Raw genomic sequence first — 27,861 nt, forward strand, 5'->3', positions numbered from 1 at the left:
TTTGCTAGCCATAAGTTGCATAATATTATTTTATGTTGAGTAGTATCTGATATCATATATATATATATCTTGATCTTCTTGGGTGACTTTGTCAGGTTTCAGCAATGTATGATCAAAGCTTCATTGCTGTCTTGATTATCTAGTTTCGTCACTTTATATTCATAAATTAGATGCTTGTAGTTGCCATAGTTGTTCAAGTTAAGGACATGATTAGGGCATTTTTGTTTACAAAGTTTTCTTGGCTAAAAAAAAAAAAAAAAAAGTTCAACATCCTTCAATTTGTTTATCTTGGGTTTTGAAGATATTTTACTTTTTAAGATGCAAAATTTAGATGAGAGTTATGAACACAAAAAAAGTCATATGTCGGAGGTATGCATAAATTTTTTTTCCCAATTAATTTAGTATATATTTTTTGTGAATTTAGTATATCATCACCATCATCAGAGACGTATTATTCATTTGAATTTCTAGTTAATAAGATCAAAAATATAAAAGTGATTCGTCTGTTGTAGCAGGGATATAAGATATGGTTCTAACCGCTTGCTTTTAGTCCTGGAATATAACCATTGATTTGATGAGTTGACGGTGTGTAGTTTATATTTTAGAATAGCTTCTCTTTGTTTTGCTATTGTGTGTGGATATTTCCTTTCCTACTTGTACAATCTTTTCTTGTTGTTAGTAGTTTGTTTCCAATCATGAATGTTACGATTTTCATGGGAGCTGATCATTTAATTTCCCTTCGACATATCACTAGTAAACATAAAGTCCATAATCATTCTTTAATGACTTCCACAAAGCTTTCATCTTCACCACCAACAAAAGAAAACTTTACATCTTCATCTCCTCCAACTCACACATTCATCTATCCCCAAAAAATGAATTACCCTTATTTCATCATCTTCCTAATCTCCTGCTTGCCTCTGGTTACGGGGCAGCAGCCATACATCAGCAACCTACTAGAAGACTGCGACAACATGGCCAACAACAACTCCACCTCCGTCCTTGGCTACACCTGCAACAGCCTCCACCGCAGCTACCAAGCCTACCTCACCTTCCGCGCACGGCCCCCCTACGACTCCCCCGTCGCCATCTCCGCTTTCTTATCCGCAAACGCATCCGAGCTCGCTCGACTCAACTCACTTTCCGAGATGCCTGTGACATGCTCGTGCTCCGACCAGCTGTACCAAGCCAACGCCTCCTACACCGTCTGTTGGAAAGGAAAGAATCATTTACATTGATTGGAAATCAAATCAAGATCAAGAGTTTCCTAATTTGTAACTTTCCTTGTATATTGTTTTTCAGCCCTATAAAGGGTAGATGTAATTCACAGAAACATATCAAGCAATACAGAAATACAATTCCCTCTGCTATCAATACAGAAATACAAATCTTTTTTTCATAATGTCGATACCATGTTCTAACATGGTATCAGAGCAGGCATGATTCTGGGAACTCAGAAATCATTCATCACTGTTCCAAATACCTCAAAAACAATCAAGGCAGCAATATGTCAGGGAAGATTCAAGCCACAAACCCAACCACCTCAAATAAATCAACTTCGTCAGCCGAATCGGCCTTCTTGAAAATGAGAAGGGAGGCCGCCTGGCTACAGATCGTACAGCCGGCAACCAACCGCTTCTACACCAACATTTCTTCATCGGAAGAGACCGGGACCGGACTTACCACCACATTCCGCCATACACCACGGCCGGAAGCCCGGTTGCAGCGAACCACCGCCGATAGAAGTGAAGAAGGCGGAGGAAAGAACCCAGGCGTCTCGGTCGCCGCCGCCGCCGAATCATTACTACGGCGTGGCTAACTATCAAAGGCCTACCGGAGCAGCGGCGGTGGCTACTGGAGCAGCGGTGGCTACTGGAGCAACGGTGGCTGCGGAAGCAGCGGCGGTGGCCGCAGATCAGGCGGGGGCGGCTGGGCAGAACGGAGGGAGCACATGTGAGAGGGAGGCGGATGGAGAAGGGAGGGGAGACGGATGGAGAAGGGAATTAGGTATAGGGTTTGGTGTTTTCACACTAAACCCTCATTCTTCTCTTTATTTGCAAAAAATACCCCACCCTTTAAAATCTGCCCCCCTAAGTTCCAATAAAATACGAAAGCTACCCCGAGGTTTTATTAAATTGCAGAACTTACCCCATCTTATGCAAACTGCCCCCCTAAATTTTCGTAAATTACAGAAACACCCCAATCTTCTACATAATACTAAATCTCCCCAATTATGTAGAAATTCCCTAAATTTTTCCGCTGCATATCAAGCCTCTTGTGATAATAGGGATAGAGAGGAAGGGTGGATTTTTGATTGTGGAGCTACTGATACGATGACCTTTGATAAAACTGATATTATTAAGTCATCAACATCCCACCGAACACATGTTCAAACTGCTAGTGGTGATTTGACTCGTGTTGAAGGGACTGGAACTATAGAAATTTCTCCTACTCTTCGTCTCTCAAATTGTCTATATGTTCCATCTCTTTCTCACAAATTGTTGTCTATCAGCCATGTTACAAAAGAGCTCAATTGTACCATGATAATGCAACCCACTTCTGTTTTTTGCAGGATATCAGGACGGGGGAGATTATTGGGCGTGGAACTGAGCGAGATGGATTGTACTATGTGGATGAGATAGCTCAACAAGGCAAGGTGATGCTGGCTCACGGAACTACTGACCGGGAAGCCTGGCTTTGGCACCGTCGATTAGGGCATCCATCCACGGGGTATCTTAAGCTCTTATTTCCTAAATTAATGAAAAATGAGACTTTATCCTGTGAGACTTGTGTTTTAGCTAAAAGCCACCGAAAATCTTTTAAGCCTAATGACACACAAGTAAACTCCATATTTTCTCTTGTTCATTCTGATGTTTGGGGTCCTTCACCTGTTGTGGGGGGTCAAGGTTTTAGATATTTTCTGCTCTTTATTGATGATTGCACTAGAATGACATGGGTGTATTTTCTCAAAAATAAATCTCAAGTTTTTGAAAAGTTCACTCATTTCTTCAACATGATTCAAACTCAATTTCAAAAAAATATCCAAACCCTTAGAACCGATAATGGGGGGGAGTTTGTCAATTGATCAATGCAAGACTTCTGTCAACAAAGAGGGATAATTCATCAAACCATTTGTTCCCATACTCCCGAACAAAACGGTGTTGCTGAACGGAAAAATAGAATTCTCCTTGAAATGACCCGTGCTATGATGCTTGAGTCTAAGGTACCCACCCACTTCTGGCCTGAAGCTGTCGCCACCTCTGTTTACCTTATAAATCGCCTTCCCACCAGAACCCTCCAGCTTCAAACTCATTTACAGAAATTATCCACTCTTGCTGATATACCTCTCGCTCTTACTCTTCAACCTCGAGTTTTTGGTAGTTCCGTATTCGTTCATATTCCCAAACATGAACGGACTAAACTCTCTCCTTGTGCCATTAAGTGTGTGTTTGTCGGGTATGGTGTTAACCAAAAAGGGTATAGATGTTACAATCCTAAAACCCGTCAAATCATAACCACCATGAACTGTGACTTTCTTGAAACTGAGTATTTTTACAGTACCCACCTTAACAGTCAGGGGGGAGAGTGAGAAAGAGAGTGAGATCGACCTGTTAAGTTGGTTACCAACCCCAGGCCCGGAAGCAGACCCAACAGAAAAAGTTAGCCTTGCCACCGAGCATGTTTCATCCACTCCAGAACAATCTAGTCCGCTGCATGAGCCTATATCTTCTCCGCCACTGATATCTGAGGTAAGAACTTCTGAACCTACTATTGTGGCTTCTGATTCTACTGATAATATTTCTCAAGTCATTGAAGAAGAACAGGAGGATAATACAGTAGATGGAGATACTGGGAGATATGTGCTACCACCTAGGAGTAATCGGGGGGTACCTCCTAAACGATATACCCCAGAGAAAATTGAGAGGAATTCCCGATACTCAATTGGGAATATCGCCAAGGGAAACTTGTCCAAAAATGCCACAGCCTATGAAGCGGCCTTATACGATGAGGAGATTCCACAAACAACAGAGCAAGCCTTGAAGATCGAGCATTGGAGAAATGCTATGAAGAAATAGATAGGGGCCCTAAACCGGAATCACACATGGGAGAAGTGTCGGTTGCCGAAAGGGAAGAAAACTGTGGGATGCAGATGGGTTTTCACAATCAAACGAAAACCAGATGGATCTATTGAGCGATACAAAGCTCGGCTGGTTGCAAAAGGCTACACACAAACATATGGGATCGACTATGCAGAAACTTTCTCGCCTGTAGCAAAAATGAACACTGTCAGGGTGCTCCTCTCCATTGCTGCAAACAAAGATTGGGATCTTCATCAGTTTGATGTTACAAATGCCTTTCTTCATGGTGAGCTTGAAGAGGAACGGGAGGTATACATGGAAGCACCCCAAGGTTTTTCAGATGAGTTCGAAGAAGGGGAGGTATGCAGATTGAAAAAGACTTTATATGGGCTCAAACAGTCTCCCAGAGCTTGGTTTGGGAGATTCACCACAGCTATGAAGAAGTTCGGGTACCAGCAAAGCAATTCAGACCACACCTTATTCTTGAAGAAACGAGGTGATCTTATTTCTTGCTTAGTCATTTACGTTGATGACATGATCATAACAGGGGATGACTTAGAAGAAATTCAGAAGTTGAAAGAAAATCTTTTCAAGGAGTTCGAAATGAAGGACCTTGGGAGACTAAAGTACTTTCTCGGCATCGAAGTACTCAGATCGAAGAAAGGGATTTTTATCAGTCAGAAGAAGTATACTCTTGACCTTCTTGCAGAAGCAGGGATGCTAGATTGCAAGCCAGCTGAGACGCCTATGGCTGTCAATCATGGGCTACAGATTGTGAAGGGAGCTGAATTGGCGGATCGAGGAAAATATCAACGCTTGGTAGGGAAACTCGTCTATCTTTCCCATACTCGGCCTAATATTGCGTATGCTGTTGGAGTTGTGAGTCAGTTTATGCACCAACCACAAGCTGACCACATGGAAGCTGCGCTCAGAATTGTGAGATACTTGAAAGGAACCTTTGACTATGGAGTACTGTTCAGGAAAACTGGACATCTCGAGATACAAGCCTACACTGATGCTGACTGGGCTGGAAACCCAGTTGACAGGAAATCAACAGCAGGATACTTTGCCTTCATTGGAGGTAATCTTGTCTCTTGGAGGAGTAAAAAACAGAAGGTGGTGGCACTCTCAAGTGCCGAAGCAGAGTTCAGAGGAATCAAAAGTGGTCTAACCGAAGTTCTTTGGTTAAGAAGACTAATGACAGAATTGGGCCTCAATCCAACCAAGACATGTCGAATGTTTTGCGACAACAAAACAGCCATCAGTATATCCGAAAATCCAGTGCAACATGACAGGACGAAACATGTTGAGGTTGATAGGCACTTTATCAAAGAAAAGATTGAAAGTGGTATTGTGGCACTACCATTTGTCCGATCTGAAGATCAACTCGCTGATATTTTAACCAAGGCTGTGAATACCAAGAATTTTACAGAAGTTCTCGACAAGTTGAGCATCGGAAATCCCGTCACTCAACTTGAGGGGGAGTGTTGGAAAGGAAAGAATCATTTACATTGATTGGAAATCAAATCAAGATCAAGAGTTTCCTAATTTGTAACTTTCCTTGTATATTGTTTTTCAGCCCTATAAAGGGTAGATGTAATTCACAGAAACATATCAAGCAATACAGAAATACAATTCCCTCTGCTATCAATACAGAAATACAAATCTTTTTTTCATAATGTCGATACCATGTTCTAACACCGTCAAGTCCGGCGACAACTACCTCGTCATCGCCAACAACACATTTCAGGGCTTGTCGACATGCCAAGCCCTCCAAGTCCAGATCGGCATTCCAGCGAGAGATTTATCGATTGGTGGAAGGCGCTGCATGTTCCGTTGAGATGTGCATGCCCCACTCGAGCTCAGGTCGATAACATCGTCAACTATTTGCTGAGCTACGTGCTGCAGTTTAACCAGTTTGTCGAGATGTAACTGAGGCGTTCGGAGTTGATACAAGAGCAACTTTTGCAGCCAATAGCTTGTCGAAAAGCGACACCATTTATCCGTTCACCACTCTTTCTGATACCTCTCGCGCCGGATGAATTTCTGCGCGTTGGCGTTGTTCCACCGGGAGAAGTGAATTCCAGTAGTCGGCCGGTGGGCTGGTGGCGGACCTGCGGCTGGAGTAAAAGTATTTATGTTCTTCTCCATCATTCATGTTCTTAAAATTTTAGTTGGGGCTATAAAAATAAGTTATTTAGAAATATTTGAATAGGGGTTATAAAAAGTTTATGATTGTACGAATATTCTTTGAAAATTAACTTTTATAAACTTATTAATTTATTACAAATTTTAAATAAGCTATAAGGATATAATAGTAAAATCATAATTATTTTTATTATTATTTTTAATAGGGGGCTATAGTCAGATACTTGGGGGCTATGTTTAAAATTACCCTTCAAGTAATTATTGGTTTCAATTTTGAGAAAAATTTTGATTATTATTTTTATGTAATTAGTTATAAATAATAAAAAGTTATAGTTGAATTGAATAGTTTTAAATGATGCAATGTCACTATGTAAGTATTTGAAAGAAATTTATTTACAATTTTTTTTATTAATTTGTAATATTTGAAAAATTAAATGGTTGCAACCAAAATATGCTCAACTATACATTTATGATACCCAAAATCAAAAGGGTAAATTTAACTTTATGTCTCATCGTTTGGTCGAATTATCGATTATGTCTCAACTTTTCGATAATGTCTAATTGGTAGCCAACCTACTAATATTTTTTTAATTGTGTCTCGTAAAAAATTTCCGACGCCTGAGAGCTGACGTGGATCGCCGGAAACTATTACATGAAATTATTAACCGACGTGACATCATTATTAAACTAAAAAAAACATTATTAAACTTACAAAAAAACAACCTAATACCTATGTGGCAATTCAAAAGAAAAAATGCAAATGAAGGAAAAAGCTTGAAACGCCATTATTTCTCTAGTAAAAAACACAAACAACTTCTCCAATTGGTTCAAGTCTGGAGAAAAAATGCAAATGAAGAAATCACCATTATTTCTCTAGTAAATTTTGAAGAACTCCACTCTATTCGAAGAACCCCACTCTATTCGAAAAATCTTGAAGAACCCGAGTACAATTCGAAGAACCTAAATGAAGCGAAATTCGAAGCAATCAGCGATTGCTGCAAATAAGGTCGGCTGATTTTTCGGTCATGGTCTGCATTTTTTTTCTTTTGATTTTTGGGTGATTGCTGCAATGTCATAGAACCTCCATGATGAGCATATCAAGCAATCATAGAACCCCACGAAATCACACCTCTCTCTTCCATTTCCCTAAACAATCTCGCTGCATAATCAACTGAACTCATCTTTCCATACAAGTTTAGCAATGCATTCGACAAATTTAAGTCCCTCTGCAATTCCACCCTTATAATATAACCATGAACACTCATCCCCGCTCTACAATGGCGTCCTGATCCTCCATTTAGGGCTTTCGCTTTTCGGTCTGATGGCGGTGGAGAACAACAATTAGAGCCTCGCCCGTACATACGCCTTCCTCCTCTTCTGAACCTTGTTCCTCGACCTCTCATGGTTCTTCCTCTTCTCTCACCAAATCTGGCATTTTCCTGCCGGTGTTTACGGAAGATTAGGTGCCTACTCCGTGAAGCTGACTCTGGTGGTGCAGATCGTCGGAGTCTCGACGCCATCAAATTCGGCTTCAACAGCGTTGCGAGCAACCACCCTAAAATCATTGACGATGCCATGGATTTCATCGGTGGTTAGTTCTCTGAAAGGAGACAGAAGAATTGAAGTTTGAGAATGGAGGCAAGCACCGCGTTCGTGGCTGATTTTGACTATGATTTGAGATTTTTCTTCAAACCCTCAATGTTGTGTCGTTTAGAGTGCCACATAAGAATTATGATTTTTTAAAAAAGAATTATAATGCTGACAATTCCATGTGGATTCAGAATTCCACGTAATAAATTTCCGGCGTTCCACGTCAACTCTTAGGCGCCGAAAATTTTTTACGGGACACAATTCAAAAAATATTGATAGGTTGGGTACCAATTAGATATTATCGAAAGGTTGGGACATAATCGATAATTCGGCCAAATGATGGGACATAAAGTGACATTTACCCTACCCAAAATGAAGTTGCAAATAGACTACGCCAGTGAAGTTAGTGGCCTTTACTCAAAGTAGTTGCTTAAGTAGAAATTATTTCATATTAGTAAATTATGGCCTTTACAAGCAAAATAGTGATATCAATAAATTCCACGTTGAGAATATTGTGGTTGAACTTAAACAAGCGTTAAATGACAGTAATGTATTGGTGAAGTCTTTTAGAATGATAAAGAAGAAGTTTGAGGACTCTCAGACATCTAAAGTTCTTACAAGCAAAAGAGGAAATGATTAGGGGTGGGAATTTCGGGATCGGGTAATCGGGTACCCGATACCCGACCCGAAAAAATCGGGTATCGGGTACCCTATACCCGAAAAATTAGGGGTCGGGGTCGGGGTCGGGTATTTAGGGTATAAAAAAATCGGGTATCGGGTATACCCGATCGGGTATCGGGTATACCCGAAATACCCGAATTTTTAATTAAATATATTTTAGATTATTTAATTAAAGGCATACTCCCTGAATTACAGCCCAGCCCATACTCCCTGAAATTAATTTTGAATTGAATGCATTTAAGGCTTTAAGCCCAGCCCTACTCCATGTCTCTGTCTGCTTAGTTCTTTGTGTCTCTGTACCCACCACACCCACTAAACTCGTCGACCCAAATCCCTCCCACCATGGCATCGCTGGAAGTCGCGCCGCCAGCTTGTCGTCCCGTCGCCGGAAGCTACGCCGTCAACCTGTTGCATCGTTTCCACTCCTCCCTGCTTTCCTGCCAGGCTTCGTTCAAGAGAGCAGCCGCGCCGGCGCCGGCGCCAGCAGCCTCGCTCACGTCGCAGCTCCGACCCCGCAGCAGCAGCGCCGTCTCCGGCCACTTCACAAATTAAATTGTGTGTTCTGTATTTCTGCTCATGAGCTTGAATTAATTATTGCTTTTGAATCTCTATGGAGATCTTCAATCGGACTTTTTTAAGAATCGGGTATGTGAATGAATCTGAATGAATCTCTATGGAGCTCTTCAATCTCTTTGGTCGGGTAATTTCGGGTACCCGAATACCCGATTCTGGTACCCGAATCGGGTATTAGGGTACCCGATTTCAGAATCGGGTTCGGGATCGGGTATGTGTTTCGGTCAGTTTTCGGGTTCGGGTACCCGATTTATTCGGGTAGGGTACCCGAACCCGACCCGATTCCCAGCCCTAGAAATGATCCAAGAAGATACATTCTACCTTCAGTTTATGAGGTTGTTGCTTTGATTGTAGGTTATTTTGACGAATCACTACAACATAGAGATATAATTGTCCAAACACAAATTGGACAACTGAAGCTAGCGCATAAGTGAGTTGCATGCATGTTATCTTGGTTTACAATATTCATTGTTGTTTTCATATGGCGAGGATGATTACCACTATTTTTATAATTCAAATATTGTATCGAACGAAGATAAACGGAAAAAAGTCAATTTTAAAGAGTTTTTCCCTTTCTAATTGCATGAAAGACAAACCGAGCTACCAGTGATTATGTCAACCAAGAGGTTATTTCAACAATTTATTATTGATGTTTATACAATGGTTGAATCAACTAGAGTATCATATGTATGCAAAAATAGAAAGAAACTATGTGCTGAAATGTATAAGGGCCTCAACTAGGGGAGGATACATGAATTTTGATCGGGTGTGGGGGGGAGGGGTGAACCTGTTCCCCAATTTTTTTTTGGACACAATATATAATAATAAATAAATAATTTAGTTCAACCATAATAATAAAAACTGTAATATTTTCATTCATTAAATGTCTATTACATTATAAATAATCTATGAATTAGTCGTTTATGTTTGAGAAAGCAATGACAATTGATTTCGACGAGTACTCATTGACTGGAAACGTTGCAAAACCTTCTCGTGGTCAATTGTAGAGAAAATTTCCTTCTCAATGTACACGACCAAACTGTCATTCATCCACTCATCTTTCATACGATTCCGCAAATCGATCTTAACAATCTTCATTGTAGAAAATGCTCTCTCAACAGAAGTAGTAGCTACGAGTAAAACTAATGTCAAGTCAATCATTCGAAAAAGCAATTGAAAAACTAAATGATTACCGCTTTTAACCATTTCCTAAGAAACACTTCCCAAATTGCTAATTGTTGAAAATCGAGAATCATACCTAACAAATGCTATAAAATTACAGAGTTGTTGTAGAAGACATAGACAATCACTTGTTAAAAAATGCACATTAATAATGAAACCACAAAGTTATTGTGGAAATAATAAACAATCATCTGGCCCAAAGTCTTTGGGATACAAAGTAGTCAAATGTATGAGTTAATCAATGTCGAATTGAGAGAAATTATTTCTCGGATCAAGACATGCCATGCATCTAAGCAAATTAGTGCTAACTTCGAAAAATCGAGTGTTTAGCTCTTGTTTGTTAGATCAACAACCTGAAATATTTAAAAGTTACTGAGAAATGAAAAATTACAATAAATGAAATTAATCAAATATTTAAAAGTTAAAATAATACCTCCGACATGTTGAAGCGGGCGGAAGGCGAGTGGCGCGCAAGAAGCGACGCAAGGGTTTAAAGTTTAAGGTTTGGAATGGGTTAGGTCTGTCTGCATTGTGTGTTCATTTTCAGACATGTTCTATTTTATTATTTTATTTATATATATTAAAATTTTAAAAAATCAAAATTTGGAAGGGGGTTCCTAAATCCGCCACTGGCCTCAACGATGGATTGATAAGAGGAGAGAATGACCCAACTATGCATGAAAAACGTGTTATTTTTCCATCATCATTTATTGGAGGTGTTCAATATATGATTCAAAATTATCAAGATGGAATGGTCATTTGTTAGTGGGCTAGATATCCATATTTGTTCATCACATTCACTTGGAATCCAAAATGACAAAAGATTGTTAGGTATGTGGAGAAAAGAGGTTTGAAACCTAAAAATCGTCTGAATATCATTGTTAGAGTGTTCAAGATTAAATTGGATCATATGATAAAGAATTTTAGAAAAAATAAAACATTTGACACTGTCAGAGCATATAAATTTCAATAGTACTTCTTTCCAATTAATATCATAAATAAGATTGCATAATTATGTGACTTACCAATTTTAAATCTATTGTTTAGTTGTATACAGTCGAATTTCTAAAGGGTAGACTACTTCATGCTCACATCTTGCTATTTTTGTTGAGAAGAAAAAAAAAGATAAACATTCGACAGTCAAACACATTCATAGCATTATCTCGGCAAAAAAAATTAATCCATAATATAATGGCGATTATTACAAAACGGTGCAAAATTTTATGATGCATGGTCCTTGTGGTACAACCAATAAAACCTTTCCTTACGCCGTTACGCGTCTTAATTTTAGGAAAAGTTTTAAAAGTATTAAAATTTTGTATATTTATTCACTAATTTTATGGAGTAATATGAATAACACTATAATTCGCTGATAGTGTATGAATTTAAAGTTAATTAACACAATTAAAATAGAGCTAATATATAAAACTATCCACTTTCATATTGTAAAATTAAAATCTAGCCTATCAAATAAAAACAATAAAAAGTGGCCAGTTTTGAGACAAAAAGACAAAAATACCCCTCCCTTTAAAATATTAAAAAATGGCCGGTCAAAAATACACTCTCTTCTCTCTCTCTACTCTCTCTCCTTTCATCTCCCAATCCACAGTTGCATTTCATCTCTCTCTCGACAGTCGCCGGTCACCGCCTCCGCCTCCGTCGTCGTCGCCTCTACCGCCGCCGCCTGAAATTCCTGGCGAGGCAGCTTCTCCGGCGAAGTTGCCGCCGCCTCCTGAAATCTCCTCTCTCTCTCTCTCCCAACAATTTCACCTTCTTCTCCGTCAAAACCTCCTCATCAGGCGGAGTTCGTTCCCTACTTCACAGTGGCCGCGTTCGAGCTCAGCCGTGATTAACGGTGTGATTCGACTGCGGATCCTCCATCGCCGTCCAAGTAGGGTAGATCTGAGCTTTCTTTTTCGGCGGCCGATTTGGTCGAGCGCCAGGATGGCCTCGATGGCCAACGCCGCCATGTCAAAGGCGGCGAGGCGATACTAAAGCTTGGCGGTAGGGAGGACGAAATAAATCTGAGCGGCGTTGAGTAGGTCGTCATGGGGGAGGGATGGGATGAAATCGTCGAAGTAGATGCGAAGTTGCAGAGAAAGAAGGAATTTGGGGATAAATTTAGGGATTGGAGTGCTTGGGAAGCGGTTATGGGAAGAGAGAAGAGGCGCACAATTCACTGGTGCCTTTTTCCTTGTGTAACTTTTCCTTGATGCATTTTTCCTTGATTCCTTGCTGCAATAATGAGTTTATGGGGGAGGCGTGCATTTCACAATCGTGGAGCTGCTGTTGTCATTTTCTGCCAATTTTGGGGAATGTCCTTTAGAGATATGTAGAATTTATGTAGCTTAGATCTCTCTCTCTTATGCTCATTGGTTGAATTTTTTATGAGAAACATACTAAATTTCTTGTATTTTTTTTATTGTTCTTAAATTCACAACATAATTTATAAATTCACAACTTAATTTTCTTGAATTCACGACCACGTCTATGAATTCACAACTTAATGTTTTTGAATTCACAACCACATCTATGAATTCACAACTAAAACTCGAATTCACAATCAAAATAAATTTTAGTTTTAGTTGTGAATTCAAACTTTAAAAACCCCAAATTCACAACTTAATATTTTTGAATTTACAACCAAATTTATAAATTCACAACCAAAATAAATTCTAATTTTAATTGTGAATTCAAACTTTAAAAACCCCAAAATTACAACTACTTGAATTCACAACCAAAATAAATTATGGTTGTGAATTAAATTTTAATTGTGAATTCGACTGGTTGTTAATTCACAACCAAAAAATTCTGATTGTGAATTAAATTTTTGTTGTGAATTCGACTAGTTGTGAATTCACAACTAAAAAATTCTGGGTGTGAATTAAATTTTGATTGTGAATTCGACTGGTTGTGAATTCACAAACAAAAAATTCTGGTTGTGAATTGTGAATTCACAACCAAAATTTTTTGGTTGTGAATTCACATTGGTTGTGAATTGCGGGATTTTTTAAAGGGGTGATGTAAAGTGGACATTTTTTAAATTTTTAATGTGGAAGGGTATTTTGGTAAGAGTGGTCATTTTTTAATATTTTTATCTTAGTGGACAATTTTTAATTTTACAATATGAAAGTGGCCATTTTAAAAATCCACTCATTAAAATATGAACCATATGAAATAGAATGAAAATTTACGTGCATGTGTTGGCTTAGCGGTATATGATTAATTTTCAAGATCTGATATTCTAGTTCGAATCCACCATTGCACGATATTTAATTGTTCTTATTCATTATCAAAAAATAAAATCATTATAGAATAATTTGCTAATTTGGTAATTCCCTCCAACAAAAAGCATTTGAACAACGCGCTCTGGCCACATTCTCTCAGGCAGAGCAGCGGCGCCATGAAGAAACTTCGTTGCCCATGCCTGCGATCTCGGCTGATCGAGTTCCTCATTCGATCGGCTCAGGTCTGCTATCTATCCTCTGCTAATATATTTTGAATTTTTCCTCCGTAATTCTCTGTAATATATTTGGAAATAGTTTCTGGAAGTTTCGCCAATTGTCAAGTACTCAGCGCTATCGCTCTTCGCCGACCGCTTTTACCCTGCTCTCTCCGGGTAAGTTATATGCATCTATCTGTTTCTTTATTGTTCATGATATGGAAGACTTTATTGTCGTGGAAGATTGCTAAAACTGTAGCTAAACGTGACCTGGTTCACATTGTTATGTTATTCTGTTTATATGGCTCTTGAAGTTTCTATGTTTTGTTCAGACACGACCTGATTCATATCTTGACTGATGCCGTGCCTTTTCTTTTCTTTTTGTTTCGGCTAACCAGCTTAACATTTGTTCATCGGCTATACTAGTTGGTGATGAGGTCTAGGAGGTTTAATCTGGTTGATTTGTTTTTATTGGCTACTGGTGTTAGATTTTAGAAGTTTTGATTATCTCTTGTGCTGATCACTCCAATTAATCTGAGGAGAGCTTATGCTAAAGTAAACTGTAAGCTTACTCACAACCAAAATACAAATCTAGAGACTATTTGAACCTACCAGAATTCAATTATCTGATACTGGATACTGCACTTGGTGCTTTTATTGATAACTTCTTTTTATTTATGGCAAACCATTCAAAGACTCGAAGACAGCAAGGTGATGAAAAACTGGCTTCTGCATCCGATTGGAGAATGTAACTTGCAGCTATTTGCTCTTGTTTCATTATGGATATCAAGCAAAGTACGTATATTATCTATTAGTCCTGATACTATATCCATCTTTCTTGTGTGTTAACTTGATTATTTTCAGATACATGATTCACCTCCTCTGTCTGTTAAAAATTTCAAATCCTTGGGAGACAAGTTTATCAAGGAGCAACATTTCACCATGGGGGATATTTTGGAAGCTGTAAGATCATTGTTTCATTAATGCTTATAAGATCCTTCTCCATTTTCTATGAAGCATGATGGCTAACAAGAAATCTGCAGGAGATAGTGCTAATGCAGGTATTGTTTGATGTGCTATTCCTTTCTGATACTATTTGACTTGTTTTTGTTCTCTGGATCACTTTCCTGTTCGGTAAAGTAATCGAGTTTCTTTAAGGTTCTGCAATTTGGGATTGGCACGTCAAAAATTGCTTTTGCTTCAGTTGAAGAGCTTCTTGTTCAATTCAAGTAAGCTTTGTGACCAACAAGGAGTTCTTTCTGCCCCTTCAGTTTGAAACTGCTTTCTAAACTAATGTGTAAATTCTAATTGGGGAATTTTTATTTTTTGGTTAACTTAGGGCAGTTGCCCAAGTTGGGGAGCATGTGAAGTTTGAAGCTTGTATGGATGTTATGGATCTGCTTTATGAAAATGAAGAGACATCAGTCCTTTACAGCTCTCCTGAGGCTCTGGCTGCATCAGTGGTGGTATGTGCTCAATTTCATCTGCAACGAGACTTATTGTCCATTTGCATCTCTTAATTTTGAAAGGAGTTTTCCACCCTTCACAGGTCGTTGGTTACATCATTACAGTACCTCCACAAAAGTGGGAGTTTCCTGTTCTTCCTTGGGGTAAGAGTTCATCAATTACTAAAATCTATCTATTCCTTGAGGCACTATCATTAACCTTAGCACATGCACCAATCACTATTATCTGCTAATCTGAAAGCAACATTAGGTTTTAAATGAAGTTCTAAACATTGGAAAAATCAATTTATTAAACTCTGGGATGCCATTATTAGTGTATGTCTGTATGGCCATGACTATTGAGGATACAGTGCATCCTAGTTCAGTCTATTTTCCTCTGTTAGTCTGTAGTGCAAGATGATATTGATGTTGAATGTATGTTAAAGAAAATCCTTCACTTCAAATGATCTAGAATTTTACATTTAGATGGTTTTGCAAATTGCCTAAGTCTACATCTAGAACACTTATAGCTCAAAGCAGGATAATTTTTCTGTGTTAGTTATTGGTGGATACGTAGACATATCCTAAATACATGTTATAATGAACTGCACTAGAGCAAGACTTTGTATCGTATCATGCAGTTAAAAGTACTGATAGAGGTATTTAACTGCTACTAGAATGGCTAATCATGGAGGGTAGCTTATTTTACATATACATTGGTCATATACTAGCAACCATGAATTTTGAAATCCAGGATCAGCTTCAACTTCTCAGACCTTTTCCTTCGAAACTGAAGTAAATTAATATTCTTAACATATTCAATGTAAAACTATTGTTTACTCAATTCTACATTAAGGGGGCGTTTACTTTGTATGGATTAATAAGATGCATGATTGAGTATTTTTATCCTCAAAAGTAGGATTTCTTCAATCTCATCTTTTCAGTGAGATGTGAATTAAGCAAAACTAGCTTAAATGATAAAAATAATCAAGAGCCTTGTGATATCCTGTAGTTTTAATCCATCAAAGTAAACAAGGGATTAATTTTATTATTTTTGTCTATCAAGACTAATCCTCAAAAGTAAACACTTCTTAAAGAAAAAGTCTATATCCAAAGTCTGTCGAAAGCATCAGGTCCTAATTTGAAAAAATATTTTTGTGTTGATATGTTACATTTTCCACTTACTGCCTCAATATGAAATATAGATTTCTATCAGTGGATTAGTGTATGATAAAATATTTTAACTTATGAGTTTGATTATGATGTCACCGACTGCATAAAAATCCTAAATAACATGACATGTTCACTAGAAAATGTCTTCTTTGAAAATGAGGATCAGATATAGTTTATTTTTTCTTTATTTTCTCTCAAAACAGTAGTCCAACCCCAACACAATTTTTTCAACTGTTTACATTGTTCAGCCTCCATCAATTTTAGAATTTTTTTTCTCTCAATATCGTTGTTTTTCATCTCTACAGCTGGGAAGAATTAAAAATTATAACTGGCTTTGATAGGTCAAGTGTTTTCATTATTATCTATAAATATAAAAATTTCATGACCGAGGAGGATATTTTATTAGAGAAATGGAGCAACTTTACAGTGTTTTAAGTTTGTTCATGCTCATGCGCAAGGATTTGAACATTATAGATCACATTTGATTATTGGCAAACACAATCTTGTGGAACTTCTTTCGAAATCTTTTATTTTATTTTCATTTGAAGTTGAGACATGAAGTTTGGTTTGTGTAACAGTCTGGCATTTATTGAGACAATCAAATTAATTGAACGAGAACATATTTCCATACTTGTGAAGACAATAGTGTCATTTCACATTGCTTGAGAGGGATTGTGGTAATGAAAATCAAAGTCTTAATTATGCACAGAAATCATCTTAAAGTTTGATTAGTCACCAATTGAATGAATTGATTACTCATTGACGTCTATATGGTTGGTAGAGTGCCTTCTTCTACCGACCATCCATCACCATAATTTGGAATCTTCCTTTCCTCACATTAATCATGCAATCATTTATATATGTGCTTATCTTTTCTCAAAGTCTGCTTAAACTTCTAACCACTCTCTTGGTCAAAGTTTCACACAAGAATCCAACTTAGAGAGCCTGTCTTCTTAGAGCTTGAGCTACCATTAACAGCTCAAAATGTAAACTATTCCTCTTGGAAGCGTGTGTCTGTGTGTGTATATATTTAGAAAAATACTCAAAGTGGTCTTTTGACTCAACCAACTCTCTAGCCAAGACAAATTATAACTTATTCCCTTTACTCTTAATTGAAACATCGTTTCATCTGCTTACGAAAATTTCAGTCTAGATAACAAATATATGCATAATCAGCAAGTAATCATACATTGATGCTTATAAATTTGTGTATTTGTTGCTTATTTTTATCAGTAGTCATCATTATTTTGTTTCCTTATCTGCATTTAAGAACAGCTAGGTTATGGCTGTCTTGATTTACTTGTGGTCAAGCTTGAGCTTTCGGATTTATTTTCGCGCATTTGGATATAGCATTTATAAGTGTAGCCTACCTAACAATTGCCGTGCGCCCTAGATAAGATAAACAGAGACGTAGGGAGAACTCTGCCTAACTGTCATTATATGTACTTCCTGCTCGTATATGATTGACCACCATGTAAAAGTTCCTCTACCCCACTCTTATACATGAAGGCTTTCTGTTCATCATATAGTTTAATCATTAGTTGTTAATCTAGATAAGCCCGGATCTATAGATGTTGATTTGAAATCCTAATTTTATCATATATCATTGCTTTCTTTTCTTGGTGTGGGGTTCGGCAAATACAAAAAATACAATGTCTAGTCAATTTATGGGTGCTTCTTCCTTTATGTTATGCATATTATAGAGTTATGAGTCCAATAATCAGAAGAGGCAATGCCTCCATCATTTTGTACTGACCATTATGTGAATAAAATCAAATCTTTGGCCTGCATAAATTTGTGTGTAGTGAAATTTGTGACGTCGTGCAAAGAAGAGGACGTAGTGAATACTGTCCGGGTGATCCTAGAGCATATATTTCAACCCCAAGCAGGCTATTATGTAACAAATGGATAAAATGTACATCTGATTATGAAGGTGAGATAAAATAAAACTAAACTACTCTATGTTGATTTTGTCTGCTTTTGAAAGATGGAGTAATATTTTTGACACTTGGGTCCACTAGGACCACCAAAGGACCATCCATGATTCCGTCTTATCAAGACACGAATTTAATTTTAGCTTTTCTACTAACTACCCTACATGCATTTGCTGCCTCAATATTTATGTTTCTGGGTTTACCTAATGCAGTAATCCACTTGAATAAATTCGTGTGACATTCTATATTTCACGGATTTTATTGTGCATAAAGTAAAGTGGGTTATTTAATTCACTGCAAAAGTGATCATTCCTTATCTTCTCTTGTGTTTAAGCATCCTGTAACAGCATATTTACTATGCGCAGGGACCTGCTCATACACTGAATTTTGGACTAGGCCATGTGTGTAATTTTATTACCCCCTAGTTATATTGACCGACAAATTTTACCTTTTGATTTTGTTATCGGCCCACTTTTAATTTTAGTTTCAAAAGTTTTATTCAATTAAAAGTTGTTTGGGGCTTTGTGGCTGTTGGGGCCTCTGACACAGGAAATGCGGCATTTGACGTAAACTTGGGATGATATGACGATATATGTGCTGGATTCACATCGGATGTTTTCATATTTTTTCACCTATTTATTCGTGTGTCCATAATGTGATAGTGTAAAAAATATGTATTTTAATAAATTTGGACGGATCGATAATGGCATTGTGATAATATTAAAAAAAAAAAAAATTAATATGTTCAGATGTTAATGCAATGGAACATAGCGACATTCATTTTAAGTCATAAGTCTAGAAATACATTCTGGTAATACCGAGTTCTTTTTTTAAGAAGGTAATATAGTTATATAGAGTTATACCTTGTATAGTCATTTTATTTGAGTTTCGCTCACAAAAAAAAAAAAACCGTATAGGATATAACTGTCTTTTAAAAAAAAATTAGTACTATTGATCCAGTTCAAATTGGTTCATTTAATTAACTTTCATTCAATATATTCTGCAAGTGAATTATGGTGATTTATTCTTGCATTTCTAGAACTTGAGTTCTTGGTGATTTTGATACTGAAAGTAATAAACACCTCCTAACTTTCTGCAGGGATAAATGAATGCGGGGGTTTACTCTAGTTGGAAGGTACTTGTGTTACATACACAAACTTTTATTCAATCTTATCTTTGTACATGAACTAAATATCATGTTTTCAAATACACAAACTTTTCACTGTTCTGATTTTTCCATGGTTGTCAATTGGCCTCAAGAAAATGTTGAGGTATACGCTTGAAATGTCAGCATGGCTTAAACAATCTATGTAATAAATGATGGAATTGAATGTCAATTCAACTAATCATGATGACATTAATTTGTCGCTTCAACTACCCATGATGATATTAATTTGGAGATAATTTTTTTAATTCAATTGAAAGTTTGTATTCGGAGATAATTTTTTTAATTCATGTCCAAAATTATAATTTTATGAAAGTTTATATATTTACGCATAATTATCCCTATTTTTTTATGAAAAGCTAAAAATATTAGCTACCTTATATTAGAGCATTCCTTACTATTCTTTATTTAATATTGTTAATTTATAAATAAAAAAAACCTAACAAGTAGTAAAACATTTGCACTAGCTTATAAATATAAGAAAATGGTAAACTTTGTTTACTCTTAAAAATATTGAATTTTGGTACTCTATTTATGTTCTCATTTAGTATTTCTTCATCACACCCAAAAGCAACTACCTTAGCGCAATTCACCTCTTATCTTCTTAAATTGGGTGAATCATTCTAGTAGTTTTTAATTTTTATGAAACTATTTTAGAATAAAAATGGTTTGGTTTTGTTTCTCGTATCACTAACTAGTTAACCAATATTAAATTTACTCAAAAATCAACATAACTTTCAATTGTCATTATTTAGTAATAAGTAGTCCTTTTATGACTTATTTTGTACCGAATTTAAAATAAGGTGTGATATATTTGACTATGATATCTTTTATGTATAAGATATTAATATTTGCTTATATATAGAATCAGCAAACTTGACCTGACTTGAAACACGAATTTAGGATTGGGTTGAACTAGAAAAATCAAAACTCAAAGAAAAATTGAACCTAAAAAGACCATCAAAGAAGCTCATCGTGCCGATCAGGTTTTTTTAACTAGAAAAGGTCGCCTAAGTTTTGTTGGTATTATATATACTACTATTTTATTTAAATTTGTTTATTGTGCAATGGTCAACATGTTAGTTTCACAAGTTAAAGGTCAGGTTTTCAAACCCTTAACAAATGAGTCACTAATATATACTCCTTTCGTCCCATTATAAACGTCCCATGACTTTTGGGCACGAAAATTAAGAAATGTGTAATTAGTAAATAAAATGAGTTGATGAAGATTATTTAAATATTAGGTACAGAGAGAGAATATATTTGTAAAAAATGATTGAGATATTTATAATGTGACGTCTTATTATGAAAAATGAGACATTTGTAATGGGATGGAGAGAGTATTATAGTATAAAATTTACTAGATAAATTTAATTTACCTAACAAACTTTTTAACCATGACTATCAAAATGTATGATGATCTTTCTAAATGGAGTAATATTTTTCTCAAACACGTGTAGATGATGGCCGAACTTTTTTTCCAAAGGTAATAAATGCTTCCACCTTTTGCGCTCTCATCTCCCTTGAATGAAGATGGAATGGAAGTATGTGTGTGGTACCAATAACATCACGACCTTTTTTGTGCATAACTTCTTTTTTTTGTGTGTGTGTGGCTCAGTGGCTTGACTCTTGAGCAATGGTATTTTAAGAATTAAGGCTGAGTCACCTTAATTATGTCAAAAATTCATTTTAGGCTTATCCTATATATAATCCCCAATGAATTTACTCACTATTTAAAAAAAAAAATACTAATAAATTTACTATTTAGTCTATTTTATTCTTATAGTTTTAAACTAAATATCTAATAAATAATAGGTGATTTAATACCTAGCTATTTTTTCCTTCTTCTTATTATAGCTTCTTATGTAATCAATAAATGAATACAAGAGAGCATTTAATCAAGTGATGAATTTAAGATAGCACAATGCTCTGCATATTCATTCAACCAAAGTGTACATGAACATATCTAATATCCCAAAAAAGGAATAGTTATCATGAATTTTAGGACTATAACTCAGAGCACTCCCAGCAGATCACCTAAATGCATCACTAACTCTAAATTTAGGCTAAAATAATTGGAAATGCGATAAAAAAAATGCATCCAACAGATCCCCTAAATTGGATGGGGCCCACAAAAAGTTTTACACCTACCTAAATTCAATCTTAAATTTACACCCACCCTAAATTTATTTTAAGCTTATAATTAGTAGGGCTCACACATAATTATTATTTTTATGTACAAAATAGGAGATCTGGTGTATCTATTATATAATAGGATTAAGCCTTAACCTATGTGGCATATCTAAAATCTCATCATTTCAAAATTTACCATATATAATCTTCATCATTTATTAATTAATTAACTATTACATTCTATATAAAGATTCATTAATCATAATAAATATAATTAATAATAAATGTATATATATATATAATAATATTAACATTACATATAATCTAAATTAATAAATTTTATTATTTATTTATTCTAGATAAAAATTAGATTTACATGTCTGATAAGAAAAAAATTATAATCTATATACAATAAATTATTTTAATTGAATGTTAGTGATTAGATGTATATTTGTAATTAATTTTATATTTCTCAATACAGTACATATTATACGTATATGTTGCAATATATTATATTGTGTGTGTGTGTGTGTGTGTGTGTATATATATATATATATATATAATATTTATATTCTTAATTTTCAATAAAATTAATTTTAAATTAAGTTTGAATTGAGACATGCACGTATATGTAAATTATAAATGGGTCCGGTCATTGATTTACATGTTTGCATAATAAGGCACAAATTCTATAAACTGATTAATTTAAAACAAAATCTTATTTTATGTCTATCAAAATAATTAAAATTTTATATTTATTTTTTATAAAATAAATCCATACATTTTATTTATATAGGGAAGAGAAATATATTTTTCATTTTTGCAAACTTTATTTGTTTCTGTTCGTCCATTACTATAATAATAATAATAATAATACTAATAATACTAATAATAATAATAATAATAATAATAATAATAATAATAATAATAATAATAATAATAATAATAATAATAATAATCTATTCTATAATACGATTAGACCTTAGCCTACGTGACAGGCCTCAAATTCTTTCTTTTCAATCTCAACCTCCAACGTGGCATTTGAGAATCCAATCTATATATTCTCATTCTCACTTTTAAAACAAAAGTCACGTCTCCCTCTTCCTCACCCCATCGCCGTCGTCCCTGAATCCGGTCGGCGTCGTCTCCCCCTTCATTGTCTCTCTCTTCTCTCAATCATTTTCTCTCTCTAAAGTCGATTGCACACTCAAATCGAGCCCTAATTCCCCCCTTAAACTGCCCGCCTATTTCTCCCTCTAAATTCCGGCGTCGCCGCCGTTGCTTCGCCTCATCTCTGACTCCCTCTTCCATTCCTTAATTAGTTCGATTCTGTTTCCACTTCTTAAACCCATGAGAATTCTCCATTCGAAGCAATTAATACAAGAGCCCTAAGATTTCTTTTTCCTATAACCCGTTGTCGTTCCTTCTTCTAGAATTCGGCGAAATTGTCGCCGCTGAGCTTGCGGTTCGTCCGCCGCTGAGCCCTGGAGTTCGTCCGCCGCTGAGCCCTGGAGTTCGTCCATCGTGCCGTCGACCCCCACCCCACCGACGACTTCTCTGTTTTGATACCTTCATTTCTGAATCTGCCGTGATTCTTCCTACACACCTATGGTAAGTATTAAATTTGTTTCCTAATTTAATAACACGTTTCACTATTTTAAATATAGAATGATTATTATTTTAGAAAGAACAAATTTTGGAAAGAATTTTAACAATGGAAACTTATAACCTAGATTTTTAGCAGAGTTGCCAGAGCAGAGCTTCCAGAGCAGAGGGCCAGAGCCAAGTTGCCAGAGTAGAGATGCTAGAGCAGAGCTGCCAGAGCAGAGATGCCAGAGCCAGAGCTAGCCAGAGCAGAGTTACCAGAGCAGAGCTGCCAGAGCAAAGCTTCCAGATGAGAGCTGTCAGAGCAGAGTTGACATAGCAGAGCTTCCAGAGCAGAGCTGCCAGAGCCAAAGCAGAGCTTCCAGAGAAGAGGGCTAGAGCCAAGTTGCCAGAGCAGAGCTTCCAGAGCAGAGATTCCAGAGCTAAGTCATTAAAGTCAGAGCCAGAGCCAAGTCGCCAGATCCAGAGTCAGAGCTAAGTCGTTAGAGTCAGAGCCAGAGCCAAATCGCCAGATTAGGCCTTAGTTAATTGCATACCTACATTCTTAATCCTCGCTTTTCCGATATTTATAAGTTCTAATTGCATACCTAGATTTTTAGCTATAAATTCCTTAGTTAATAATGATTTACGTTGCATCGTATTTTTTCAGCCAAGACAAGGTACTTTTGTTCTTCTTTTGCTGTGTTTAGGGAGCAAACCAAACCTTTTGCTGTGTAATTTTAGTTCTTCGTATTTAAATAAAATTTGTTTCTGACTTGTGAAAGATATGTTATAAGCCTTTCGATGGAATATGTAAATTACAATTGATTGGGTCCATATATACCATTTTGAGTTGCCAGAGTAAAGCTTCTAGAGCAGAGCTTCCAGAGTAGAGTTGCCATAGCAGAGCTTCCAGAGCAGAGCTACCAGAGCCAAAGCTAACCAGAGCAGAGCTTCCAGAGCAGATGGCCAGAGCAGAGATGCCAGAGCCAGAGCTAACCAAAGCAGAGTTGCCAGAGCAAAGCTTCCAGAGGAGAGAGGCCAGAGCAGAGTTGACAAAGTAGAGCTTCCAGAGCAGAGCTGCCAGAGCCAGAGCAGAGGGCCAGAGCAGAGATGCCAGAGCTAAGTCATTAAAGTCAGAGCCAGAGCCAAGTCACCAGATCCAGAGTCAGAGCTAAGTCATTAGAGTCAGAACGGGATGATGAGGACATAATCCAGCTTAGTAATTAGGGGACAACGATCTGACAAGTTATAATCTAATAATATCCTTAATTAGTTTAATGGCGAGCATGCGGAATAGATGACCAGACGAATTTACTACTTTACCCCAACTGTAATGCCTATAAATACCTACGATGATGAAATAAAGCACACGCTCTCTCTTTTAGTGCTTTAAGATCTCTTCTCTTTCCTTTCTCTTTAGAGTTTGAACTAATAAAATTACATATATAAATAAAATATCTAAATTGTTAGAGTTATGTTTGTTAGATAGTTGACAATTGGAGTCATGGTTGAATATAATTTCATATTTGATGATGGTCTCTCAAACTCTAGATGAGATGATGCTCAAAACTCCAGACGAGATGATGCTCTTTCAAGTTTTAGATGAGATGATTCTCTTTCAAGTTTCAAACAAGATGATGCTCAGAAGTTAGAGGTGATCTGTCAAGTTTGCGACGAGCTGATTCCCACAACTTGGTTGGTCTTAAAACTCCAAATGATACGATGTTCGATAAATCAGTTATGGTCTTTTAAATATCAGGCGATATTATTTTCATAATTAGTTATGCTTTTAGAAGTTCGGAATTATATGATACCTATGTCAAATTTATATGTATTTCTACTAATTTAATTTAATTTAATTAATTATATAAATAATTTACATAAAAAATTATTTTATATAATTATCATAAGAATAACATAAAATATATAAATTACAAGAAAATATGTACCCGTCGAATTTCGACGGGTAATACACTAGTGAATTTATAAAATCGAGATCCTAAAATTAAATAGGAAAGCTTTAGGGAGGAATATAGGAGCATAATTTTGGGATTTCTGCTGGGAGTGCTTTAAGTACAAAACTCAAAATCCTTAAAAAAGACGATATAATCGTAAAATATGATGATAATAGTCGAAATACAATTTAATAAATGCAGCAACACACAACATGAATACTCGACAACCATCCAAGTTTGCTTTCTAATTTCCTATATCAAAATTTCATTATAAGACGCAACCGCAAAACACAATCTTGCTACATATAACCACAACTAAATTCACAAATCAACACTAACAATTGTAGTGGCCGAATTTCGAATAAGCTTAACTGAGATTAAGATCCATGTATTTCCATAAGATTCGTGGGGTCCATAGATTCAGATCCGTACATTTTTTCTCTTCTAATAAATTCATGAATTAAAATTCACAATAACACCATGTACTTGTCTAGAATTTTTATAATCATTTAAAAATATGTTATAACACCATAATCCATAAAAGTATATTATAATTATCCAAAATAAGTAATAATACAATCATCCAAGTATCAATCAACACATGACACATATTCAACCATTTATACTTGTGTCGAAGACCAAATAGCCAAACAAGAAATTAAAAGAGTATAGTGAGGATGTGAACACTTATTTCAATAACATAAGCATAAAAATGAAAGAAAATTAATTGTCATATCAATAAAATTGATAATAGGATTATGTTATCAAAATAAAAATAAAAACGGAACTCAAAAATCTTACTCCAAATTTGAACTTGGATTTTCGAGCAAATGTGTAAATTCGATTCCGATTCATCGAGTCCAATTTTTAACATGCTCAAATCTAATAAAATGGATTTGGATCCATAGATAAAACTGATCTTAGTCCACTGCCATCTCTACCCAGACTAATGTTATAATTTTAGTTTGAATAACAAATTTTTTATTTTGGATTTTGGAGTTGGATGAGTTGGGATTTTGGTTTTGTGATAAATAAGAAGGATTGAGTAGCGCGAGATTGCACTGTTAGAGCATCCACATTAGGGTTACATGATAGCCTACATGATAGTTTACTTGATGAAGAGAGACCACATTGTGTAAGGAGGCTGCATTGGAATTACATGATAGCCTACATGATTTTTTTAGTTTTGATTTTTATGCTTTTCACTTAAATTTAATTGCTCAAATTTAAATAACACATTTTACTAATAATTAAAATGTCATTAAAATAAAAAACTTAAAAATTACATAAAAAATTTTAAAAAATTAAAAACACAATTAAAATTACGACAAAATTAAAATTAAAAACACAATTAAAAATTTAAAACATAATTAAAATTAAAAAATAATTAAAAACATAATTAAAATTGAATTTCAATATATATATATTTTTAAAAAGGGCGCGTGTAAAACACGCGCCGAAAAAATAACGCTATCGGGCATACACGATCTATCGTGTAGCCCTCGTGTAAGGCTTCCTTGCAACGCCTTACACGAGTAGGTGCTATCGTGTAAAGCGTTGCCAATGCTCTTATGGATTATGGATGGTTTATTTATTTACTTTTTGAGAAACTCATTTATTGACTAAACAAATTTAGTACTTCATGATAAATTGTCAATAATCTAAACTATATATAGTTAATAGTTTGTCAACCTAAATATGATGATTACATATCCTCCAAATGAGGAATTGAGCCGTGTGCTTGCTATCAATGACAAGCATCAATCACACAAACCAAACATGAGATGACTCCTAATTATGTTTGCTATCAACCCTCATCCAAACCAGATTAAATTCAAGTAATAAAAAATATTCCCCAATTGAAGGAAAAAATGACCATCCAAAATAATTAAACAAATACGAAGTTTTTATCCTCATTAATTAATGAATGGAGCGGGCGAAGTTATATATGATTATGGAAAATCAAGAACCCATTAAGTAGAGTATGTCGCATAATTATTGTCTACCGTCATATGCTTTTCTAACCGAGTTACTACTTAACGCCACCAATATTTACTTAGAGCGTGCCACCAGTTTTCTCCTTATCAACAAAAAACAAAAACAAAAAATATAATTGGATATAATAACACAATTTGTACTCGTTTTCTAATTTACAATACGAGTTTTAAATATGGACACAAAAAGATGGCATTTATAATTGGATTATTTATTTAGAAACACACGAACTTTTAGTAAGTATTTTCTGATTTTTTTTATAATATTTCTTTTAAATTTAAATATATAAACTTTGTGCTCGTCAGATTTTTTTCGCGACGAGTAATTCCGATTGAATTATAACTGAATTGGCTTCTACATGGCATATTCTTGTGTACGTGGCGTGACGTAAACGTGCCAATTTTTAATTTAGTTATTACTGTGTAAATATACGAACATTCAGTATTTTATAGTTTTTTCCACAAATTTAATATTCTTCTAATTTTTCCTGCGAATTTTATTTTTTCCCACAAAATTCGTTTCCCTCATATTTCTCAATTAGTTTGTGTTGCAATTGGTTATGGTTAAAATGTTAATTCAAATTTGATATCGTATCGAGAAGTTGGAATGCTTTAATATGATCTTTGGATCCAAAAATTCTATACATCATTGAGTGAGAAATATGGGGAAATTAATTTCGTGTGAAAAAAAAAAATCAGAATAACATGAGAAATTTGCGGGAAAAAATAAAAAATGTTGAAAGTTCGTGTATTTACACGTAAATGACTCAAAAAAAGAAA

General features: G+C 35.6%; 1 protein-coding gene across 4 annotated transcripts; it reads left to right on the forward strand.

Annotated features, from left to right (window-relative positions):
* Nucleotides 1-13,562: 13,562 nt before the first annotated feature.
* On the forward strand, nucleotides 13,563-19,584 carry LOC130993243 (cyclin-J18-like). Of its 4 annotated transcripts, XM_057918065.1 has the most exons (10): nucleotides 13,563-13,722; nucleotides 13,796-13,872; nucleotides 14,391-14,490; nucleotides 14,560-14,658; nucleotides 14,739-14,756; nucleotides 14,854-14,924; nucleotides 15,035-15,161; nucleotides 15,245-15,305; nucleotides 18,119-18,246; nucleotides 19,347-19,584. In XM_057918065.1, exons 1-9 carry the CDS (start codon nucleotides 13,657-13,659, stop codon nucleotides 18,223-18,225), a joined length of 726 nt encoding a protein of 241 aa, XP_057774048.1. In that variant the 5' UTR covers nucleotides 13,563-13,656; the 3' UTR covers nucleotides 18,226-18,246; nucleotides 19,347-19,584. The 4 variants fall into 4 exon arrangements, with proteins under 4 accessions (XP_057774048.1, XP_057774050.1, XP_057774051.1 ...); XM_057918067.1 differs by lacking the exon at nucleotides 18,119-18,246; XM_057918068.1 differs by lacking the exons at nucleotides 14,739-14,756; nucleotides 18,119-18,246.
* Nucleotides 19,585-27,861: the final 8,277 nt, after the last annotated feature.

Source organism: Salvia miltiorrhiza, chromosome 7 (assembly GCF_028751815.1).
Source record: "Salvia miltiorrhiza cultivar Shanhuang (shh) chromosome 7, IMPLAD_Smil_shh, whole genome shotgun sequence".
Taxonomy (NCBI): domain Eukaryota; kingdom Viridiplantae; phylum Streptophyta; class Magnoliopsida; order Lamiales; family Lamiaceae; genus Salvia; species Salvia miltiorrhiza.

What these genes read in the sequence shown, in the direction of transcription:
- LOC130993243 (XM_057918065.1), top strand. Translation starts at nt 13,657, where the DNA reads ATGAAGAAACTTCGTTGCCCATGCCTGCGATCTCGGCTGATCGAGTTC. An exon ending in TTTTACCCTGCTCTCTCCGG is followed by an intron (nt 13,873 to 14,390) that starts GTAAGTTATATG and finishes AACCATTCAAAG; the next exon opens with ACTCGAAGACAGCAAGGTGA. An exon ending in GTTTCCTGTTCTTCCTTGGG is followed by an intron (nt 15,306 to 18,118) that starts GTAAGAGTTCAT and finishes ATTTGTGTGTAG; the next exon opens with TGAAATTTGTGACGTCGTGC.